Below are 9,163 nucleotides of genomic sequence, written 5' to 3'. Positions count from 1 at the left end.
CTTAAAAAGCGCTCTATAGATAAAATGTTTTATTAGTGTTGGAATTTATTTCCCAAATAAGTCATAGTACATGTCGAAAAAAGTCATAAGAAAGTCATTGTATAGTATGTAGAAAAAAGTCAGTAGTATGTGGAAAAACAATTAAAAAAAGTTTGTAGTTTGTCATTAAGTTATTGTATGGTATGTCGAAAAAAAGTCATATTAAAGCAATAGTTTGTTAAAAAAAAGTAATTGTGTAGTTTGACAAAAAGGTCATCAAAATGACGGCGTAATACTGTATGTAGAAAGAATTCATAAAGAATCAGCACATTATGTTGAAAGTCAGTCATTGAACAGTAGGTAGAAAAAAGTAATAGTCTAAAAAATATATATATAAATATATTGAATATAAGATTCAATGTTTAGCCATTAAATAGTCACGAGAGTCCAAGACGTCTCAAAGTGTTTTTGCTCAGTATTTTTGTCGATTGACCAATTGATTGACAATGTGGCAAATAGACCTGGAATAATTAGTTAATTACAATTTCTTCAAATTTTTGATGCCAAACATCAATCTGAGTTTGCAGCTGCGTCCCTTTGTGGATTTAATGTTGGATGAGTGAGTTCCTGTGCTCTTATTATCCTGCAGGAGTTTAGACGTGTGACTGAGGACGCAGGTTTCTACTGTGTGAGCGCTTCAACCTCACCGGTGGAGTTTTGGCTCTTCACTCCGGTTTCAATGTGAACAATGTAAAGACTCTGTGCTCTTCTGTAGGCAGATGATGAAAAAGAGGAGACCACAACATGAGTTACTTGAATAAAACTGTATATTTTACAGATCTTTGTACACTTTAATTACAAAACTGTATGGTACTAAAGTTTTAAAATCAGTTTTTTGGTCAGAGAAGATTTAATCGTCTTGTGTGCAATTACCATGTATATACAAAGTCTCATGTTAGTGATTTTTCTCAAAATAAAAAGCAACCAAATAACTCAAACGTTCATACACTCTGAACATAAGACATGGCTTAAAGATAAATATATTAGTAAATAAATATTCAGAGAACATATTTCCATTCATGAAATGTGTTTGCTATACAGGTACAGAAATATACACGGATTGATTTCTAGCCTTTTTTAAACATTTGTAATGGTAATGACAGAAAATAATTATATTCTTAAAAAATTAAAAAATATTAATTTTTGTACACATTTTAATCTTCTTAAGTGCTAGAAACAATGACAAAAAAAAAATTAAATAGTGACTCAAGTACCCCAAAATGTTATATTTGCAGTAGGTACATATCTCTATGCAAAAGGCAAGATTAGATTCTCACTTGATTACAGCACTGGGTTAACTTATAAATAGGGTTATTTCAGAAAGTTGTCCTCTGTGTAGAGAATGTGTATATTTCATAGAAACAGTATAAAAACAGTCTGCAGGACAAACAGAAAGGCATGAATGAAAAGCATTGATATCGCGAGTATGTATTATGCATGGCACGATATGATTCAAACGGATACACTGTGGTATGTATAACTGCATCGTTAAAAAAAAAAAAAAAAAAAGTCACAGTACAATAAGAAAACCCTTATGAAATATGAGTCTTTTCCAGCTACTTTCCTTTGGCCTTTTGATACACGCTTGAACCTTTTAATAGATATTTATTAGAGCATGCCTCATTGAGGAAATTGGGTCTATGACAGCAAAAAAAAAAAAAAAAAAAAACAACTTTGAAGGGCTTCCAAACAAGAGGTAAGAGTGCTCCACTCTCCCTCTGAAGAAATCTACTGAAACCCGAGACACCGTCACGTTACACTGGCGTTGGACTAAAAGCGGCGCAGTGTCTTTTAGATATTGCTACAAATAGCGTTACCAGCGTAAGGCTTTCATGTTGCTCTGGCACATCTCATACAGGCAGGCCACCACTGGACAGAAATGCAATGCATAAAACAAATTCTGTATTGTATTGAATAGAGACCAGTGTCCGCCTTGCATTCACATTTCTATGCATTTTGTTCTGTAATATATATATATGTATATATATATATATATATATAGCTTCTTCTCCTCAGAGAAATGTGTGGGTCACAGACACCTAGAAAGACCCATTTCCCTGCTTTTGTTAAAAAAAAAAGTGAAAAGAAAAGAAAAGAAAAAACAATCATGTCTTTCTGTTTTGGTATAGCTATGTCCGTACAACCTGTTTGAGTTGGTGGTTGAAGCTTTATAGGCAGTCAGTGTTCATGTGTGCACATATACATGTAGATGTTTGTGAATTAAGAGTCTACTTTTTTTTTTTTTTTGTAGAGAAATACAAATCTCAAAAGACGGGAGTCTAGATATCTTTTTCTTGATTTAAAATCTGAAAAAAAAAAAAAAAAAAAATCTCACAAGAACTGGGCCCGGATTGCTTAGCGCTGAAGGGGCCGAACCCTTGGTGGCAGCAGACAGTCTGTAAATAGATGCCCATCCCAACCTACTTCTAGTTTCAGTTCACCTCCATCCATATCCGTAGTATCACTCTGGCCCAGCGCCGCGGTAACACAGTTTGGCGCCGAGACATTGGTGGCCACAGGAATGAACTCGATAACACTGTCTAAAAAAACGACAGCCCACTTCAGTAGAAATCCACACAATCGAAGATGATAACATTCAAGGTTAGAACAAGGCAGCTGAGGGTTTTTAATGATTGACTGACTGACTCGGTACCAAATACATACTTTTCACTGAGTCCCTTTCTCTCTGGGCTCAAGTTCATAAACCCAGACCGCCCTCGCTTGTTGAAGTACTGCTTCCCAATGCAGCGGGGCCTGCAGAGAGCTGAGGGTGAAACAAAGCCCTGGCCTCCTCCTCCTGAGGGTACGGCTGACCTCTTAACTGTCCCGAGGTGAAGTAACCCTCCCTTAGCTCGTGTCGCTCCCCTGTCCGCACATCGGCCTCCACCGCGACACCAACGGGCAGTAAACTGCTCTGGGTCTCTGCCCCTGTGCCCAATTCACAATCTGTGTCCTCGGGAATTATGGGTATCCTCTGGTTGAGTTCGCAGCAGCCCTGTCCAGAGCAGGCCTCCGAGTCCGCGTGAGCATACTGCACATTGACGGCGTAGTCCTCGGTGTAGCGGCCCGCAGCGGCCCGGTGCACCTTCATCTCTTTGTAGAAGCAGCAAGGCAGCCCTTCGTAGCTCACCTGCTCCGAGGAAGGGCACATGTGCTCGGGGGAAAAGTAGTTCTTGGAGGCTGAGCCCTGAAAGTCAAGCCCCCTGTGAAAGCGTCCCGCGGCCAGAGGCCCCGCTTGGTCCGAGTCCTGCCCTTTGCACTCCACGTTGGGAGGAAGCACCTCAAAGCAGCAGCTACAGGCCGCGGCCCTGAGCTCCCCCGACTCCTCCAGCGCCCCTTTCCCCCTGTCTGCTCCGGCAGCCTCCGGCGCCGCAGCTGAGGTAGTGCTAGTGTTGCTGTTCTCCCTGGGTTCCAGTGATGAGCGACTGCTGTAGTTGGGCTCCAAACTGCAGTTGGAGAGGTGGTCCCCCGAGCTATACCCCGACGCTCCAGGAGGGAGCTGGAGGCAGTCGTGTCCCAAGGGAAGCGGGGGCGACGAATCCTCGGCGGGAGCTGCGGTGCAAGACGCAGCCCCCGCCTCCCCAACGGAGCCCCTACACGGACTCTTACTCCGGTAGACGTAGGGATCGTAGTCACTGCTCAGCGAGCTGCGGAAGGTAGAGCAACTACCGTACACGCCCTGGTTGCTGACCTCGGTACAGTCCAACATGGAGTCGCTGGAGGAACAGTGACACTGGCCCGAGCTGCTGCTGCTGCTGTCACTGCCGGGGCAGTCGGCGAGGTAGCCGCTGCACACCGAGCGGTGGCCGTGGTAACAGCTCAGGCCAGAAGCGCTGCCGGTCTCGCCGATCCTCGACGAAGAGGCGGGCGCCATGTGTACCACCGTGGGGTATAACAGCCCCTGCTGAAAGGCCCTGCTGTGGTGGCCCTTGTGGGCCCCTCCTCCTCCTCCTCCTCCTCCTGCACCAAGCGGCCCTGCCATGGCGGGCCCTTGGCCACCCTCAGGCTGTTGAGGGAAAGTCAACCCCTGAAAATAGTAGTGCTGGTACATTGTCTCGTACTGCGAGAAGCAGGCCGCGCGGGAAAAGTTGCGGCCGTGGAACTTGGGCCGCTTGAAAGCCGCGTGATGCGGCTGTGCTGGGTAGGCGGGGGGTCCGCGGTGCTCCAATCCGCAGTGGTGGGGGTTGAGCGAGTGGTCCAGGTGGAGGGCCGGGTGGTAGCTCCGGAGGAAGGCAGACGTCGATTGGGGCGGGTACAGACCTTGTGGATCCGCGTGCTGGTCCGCAGTGAGCATGGTGATGGGGTTGCCGTGGGGGTCCATGCTGGTCCTGGTCGGATAGGCGGTCACCTGGCCAGCACGGTGCACCCTGCCGGGATAATGGACCGGCAGCACCACCCGCTGCCGGCCGTGGACCGGGTTGCCAGGGTCCATGCATGCTGGTCCTGGATTTCCCTTCTTTTGCTCTGAGGAAAACACAGAAGGTAACATTTAGTATCTCTCTAATGAAGAGCAACCTCACGAATGTCTCTGTTATAACCAGAGTAAACACCAGAGGCTGTGCACCAACTCACCGATGATGTTGTGTCTACAGTGGGGACAGGTGTGGTGCTGGAGCAGCCAGGGGTCGACGCATTTCTTGTGAAATCTGTGAGCACAGGGGATAACTCGCAGCTCCTGTTGGGGGGAGAGATACTCAACGGTCAGATTCTACCTGTACTGTCACAGACAAACAGAACGAGATGGCTGTCATAAGTGTGTCAAACGTTGTAAGTATTATTGGTTGAATGAAGGATCTTTGATTCTGCCTGGTAGCACTTTAAAGGCTGTTCATAGATTTCATTTAATGGTAATAAGTAGAGCCTGCTCATTTCTTAACACCAAAACCTGAAGTAGTTTTACATTTGTACAAGTTTTTATGGCTTTTTTTATTTAATTTGTATAACATTCTATACTATGACTTTTATCATTTTTATGACAAATTGTATCTATACTTTACCATGATTTTACTAATTCAATTTTAGGACATTTTTACGAGGACTTTTTTGTTATAATAACGTTAATGACATGTTTATAACATACTATACTATGATTCTATTTTAATGGTATTTCCTACTATACCGTCTGTTTTTGTTGACAATCTTTATGATGTACTATATCGTGACTTTTTTGGCATACTATACTGTCTTTGTGTGTTTTCAGTGACAAGGTTGTGTTTCCAGCTCGTGTGTATTACTATTATTACTCTTGGTAATAAACCTTGCATCGTGTTTAGTCACTCGATTCATTCTCTTGTGTTTCGTTCCCACTCCGTCTATTTGAATCATGCTGCGTCGATACAGTGGTCCAAATGAGGACTGTTGTGTGAGAGTTGTGCTTTCTTACAATCAACGTCAAGTAAATGTAAGATAAAGTGTGTCGCTAAGAACTCAAACTGTCGATGTGGTCAAAAAAATGTATGGAAAGGTTGTTAATTAAAAAACAAAAAGATTCTCAGACGGTGAATAAATATGTGGTTGGGAGCGGCTGAATGTCCAGAAGGTGGCAGCAAAGAACAGAACCGTCGTTGAATCTTAAGTCCCGTTTTTTTACCCCTGAGAAGCCAGCTTCACATCACAAACACACCACACCACAGCACAAACACAACGCCGACGCTCAATGTCAACACTTTCTGGAACAAAACAAACAGGAGGCTTACACTTGTGGGTTGATATGAAAAGAAAGCGACACTTTGTATTCCGATGGAGAATAGGCATGGAGGAATTCCAAGACACGACAGCAGGAGCGCTATGAATATGAATTATAATATTATTCTCCAGTGAGAGCCATAAATACGTTACTCTATGGCTTAATGCGACTCAACTTTGGGCTTTTTTCTTTCTTTCTTTCTTTTCCACCCGAGCTTTTGTTGCTTGGTTCACTGCTCAAACAGCACTTTGATGCCATTCAGCCTTTTATATCACCACTTCCTCTGTGCAATCCTGGCGCCACGCTTTGTTGTGTTTTCTTCTCCTACTTACCGGAAGGACATAACCACAAACACACACACACACACACACACACACACACACACACACACACACACACACACACACACACACACACATGCACCAGCTATGTCCCACAGGGGGTTTGTCCCCGCAGCGCCCATGTGATGAGGATGAGCAACGCTCTTACAGTAAACCCTCAAAGTCCAAGATCAGGATACATATTTCCACAATGAGTCCTTTAAGGATTAAAGAAGGCCACAGTGGGAAAACAGGAAGCGTAATCGCAACCCAATGCACTCTGGGTACCGTTATCTCTCCAGGTGCTCTCAAAAGACTGAACTAAACATCTAAAAAGGCGCCGGAAAAGAACGTCACCGAAGAGACCGCGGGCCTGCGGTCCCCCGAGCACATCAGGGGAACTTCCATTCTATTGTCCACAGAACTGCATTATGTTTCATGTCTACAGAATATGTAATGAAAAGAAAACAAACTCAGTGGGTAGATGAGCACACAAACACTGCCAGTTTACAAGTTTGGCTCCCACATGGTCCCACGCACACAATGTGGAGTTTGGAGAAAAAGCTGTTTTGTTATTTCTGCGTTTGTGTCCTGAGAGAATTGTTGCTCGAAATGCTCCACGGTTCATGCATTTGTATCATAAACTTCTCTTATTTTGTTTTTATTTTTTTAACGGTTATTGGTGGGTTTTTTGGACAAATATGCTGTTAAATTAAATTATATATTAAAAAAAGGGACTGCTTGGATGCAAATAGAAGTTTTTTATAGTTTAATTTTTTTTACCAACATCCTCTTAGCTTTTGAATTTCAGAATAAAAGCAGAAACATTCCTTTTTTCCTCATGAACCCGAGCCCAATTGATTCAATACAGGGAAGTACAGCGATGACGCTTGAGACGGGTTTTATTCAAAGTAGTTTCCATACATGTGAAGATAAAAACAAGACGTGTCTATCTTTGTATTCACTGTGAGAGAATAGCACAATTCATGGCGATTGTTGAAAGTCCCCAAAGCAGACAAAGTCATTTTCATCAAATAAAAAAAAAAGGACAAAGTGTCATGTCTTACCTCGCCGTCGATGTACTTTTCCAGACAGATGGCGCAGTCGGAAGTGGAGCTGCTGCTCAGCGAATCGGAGACGCCACAGCTGCTCTCGCGCTGGCCCTTTCCCTTGGCCTTGAACTTTCTCGTCTCCATCTTCTCCAACGCTTGGATGGCCATTCTGTTCATCGAGCTCTGTGGGGAGGAAGGTGGGGACGGGGTCAGCGGGGAATATCTTTACAGCTCTGTAGAATTCAACGTGAAAGCCAACAAAACCGACAAATTATGACTTTAAGATGACATAACTTAACATTTACATCCTGCTAAATGTCCTACACGTCAGTTTGTTCCGTGTTCCTCTTTACTCTCGTTAATAAACGAGGGCTGATGTTGCCATGTTTTGAGACTATCCCCCTTTGACACAGTACATCATTTTGCAATGTTTGACTGATGCATCAGCAACTTTCTCTGGCTCCGACTCTCTGGTCTCTTTTTATCTCTAATTTGTTTCGTGCTTCTCCGAAAAAATGTTACTTATTAAAAAAAAAATGGTGACATATAAATTGACACATGCAGAACCACTTATTGGGATTAAACTCAATGATTCACATGTGTAGCAAACATTGGGATTTATAGCAGTCACTGCTGCTGCATCACTGATGTGAAGCAGTTATTTATGCCCAGGCTTAGCTCCAAAAAAGGGGGCGTGTCTTCCTTTATGTTGCCTCACAGCGAGATAATTGAAGACTTTTTTTAAAAGGATAATCCTGGTCAGCAAGAGAGCAAGGAACTTTGGCATGAAAGTCATTCCTCATCACAGGGTTGACAAGACATGAAACACGGCGATTTAAAAAAATCTATATTTTCAGTTTGTAATTAACTGTAGTCTTGTGAGGGGGCGAACCCGTCACTTGGATAGGAAACGTTAATACTGTGTCAACAATATCTAATCCACAAGATGTTCATTAATGTTTCACACATCAGGAAGGAGAGGTTTGTTACATTTGACAAATGTGCCCCAGGTGTAAGCGGCTCTCTTAATTAACCAGCAAAGGAAGTCACGGCCAAGTCACCCGCTGACACACACACACACACACGCACACAGAGAAAGAGAGAGAGAGACACACACACACAAGTGTGCAGGCAGGATTACACCTGTTTCAATGGATGCCGCTGTCGGTTTTCCGCCCTGTCATGACACCTCTGTGTCTCTTAATTAAATGCTAATCCTGACTCACGCGCCCCGACATAAGCCTCCGCTCAGAGAGGAATCAATCAACAGCAGCGCTGCCGCCGCCAAACCCAACACCTGGAACAACAAGTTTGCGTCGACCGGAACAAACACGAGGCGCGGCGTCGTGTGTTTGGTGCAAGAGGCCCACGTCCCTTTGTGTTCCCATGTGACTCAAACTGGGGTTTGATAAATAAAAGTCTCTCGTGTTGTTTCTGTTCTGGACGAGCAGACACTGACCTGGCTTCTCCTTTGCTTGAGTTTGATCTTGATGAGCAGAATGAGGCAAACCAGCGACACAACCACGAAGAAAGCCAGGAAGATGCCCATGTCAAAATATTCCGTGGGCTGCTGTGGAGAAGGAGGGGCAACACAAACACACATTTGTCAAATAATAGTCACATACAATTTGTTAAAAAAAAGGCTATTAAAAGGATAATGGAGGTATTTTTCATTCAGGACATTAGCTGTGTTAGTCGCTCGGAGGACCAGAGCAAAATAATTAGTTGCGGCCTGACTGCAGATTTTTTTTAAAAAGAGAAGATTTGATGTTTTTTTTGTTTTCTTGAGAGGATGGAGATTTAAAGGGATAGTTCGGGTGTTTTTGTGGGGTTGTAAGAGGTACTTATACACAGTCATTGTATCACCTACAATAGATGACGGGCAGGAGTACTGACACGAGAGTGAAGCTGTGTACTGCTGTTGGAAGAGGGCAGCAGAAATACACAAGGTGGCTACTTTATGAAAGAAGCACCTTCCTAAAAACACATCAATATCCGTTAAAGTGTACGCTACATTTGGAATATTTTCACCGCTTTATCTTGCCGGCAGACAGACGTCTCCGACG

The 9,163-nt window shown here is 43.9% G+C and overlaps 1 protein-coding gene across 1 annotated transcript in view; it reads right to left on the bottom strand.

Annotated features, from left to right (window-relative positions):
- Positions 1-854: 854 nt before the first annotated feature.
- The window catches only part of znrf3 (zinc and ring finger 3), a gene marked incomplete at its 5' end in the record, with an annotated part of 30,626 nt that continues 22,317 nt past the window's right edge, over positions 855-9,163 (bottom strand). The window contains 4 exons of the mRNA XM_079160959.1: positions 855-4,503; positions 4,612-4,714; positions 7,113-7,280; positions 8,557-8,667. Of these exons, the coding sequence (XP_079017085.1) occupies positions 2,738-4,503; positions 4,612-4,714; positions 7,113-7,280; positions 8,557-8,667 (2,148 nt within the window). The 3' untranslated portion in view covers positions 855-2,737. The remainder of the gene's footprint in view (positions 4,504-4,611; positions 4,715-7,112; positions 7,281-8,556; positions 8,668-9,163) is intronic.

This window comes from Pholis gunnellus (genome assembly GCF_910591455.1).
Source record: "Pholis gunnellus genome assembly, chromosome: 6".
Lineage (NCBI taxonomy): Eukaryota > Metazoa > Chordata > Actinopteri > Perciformes > Pholidae > Pholis > Pholis gunnellus.
Note: the sequence above shows the minus strand (reverse complement) of the source record. Positions and strands in the feature narration are given on the sequence as shown.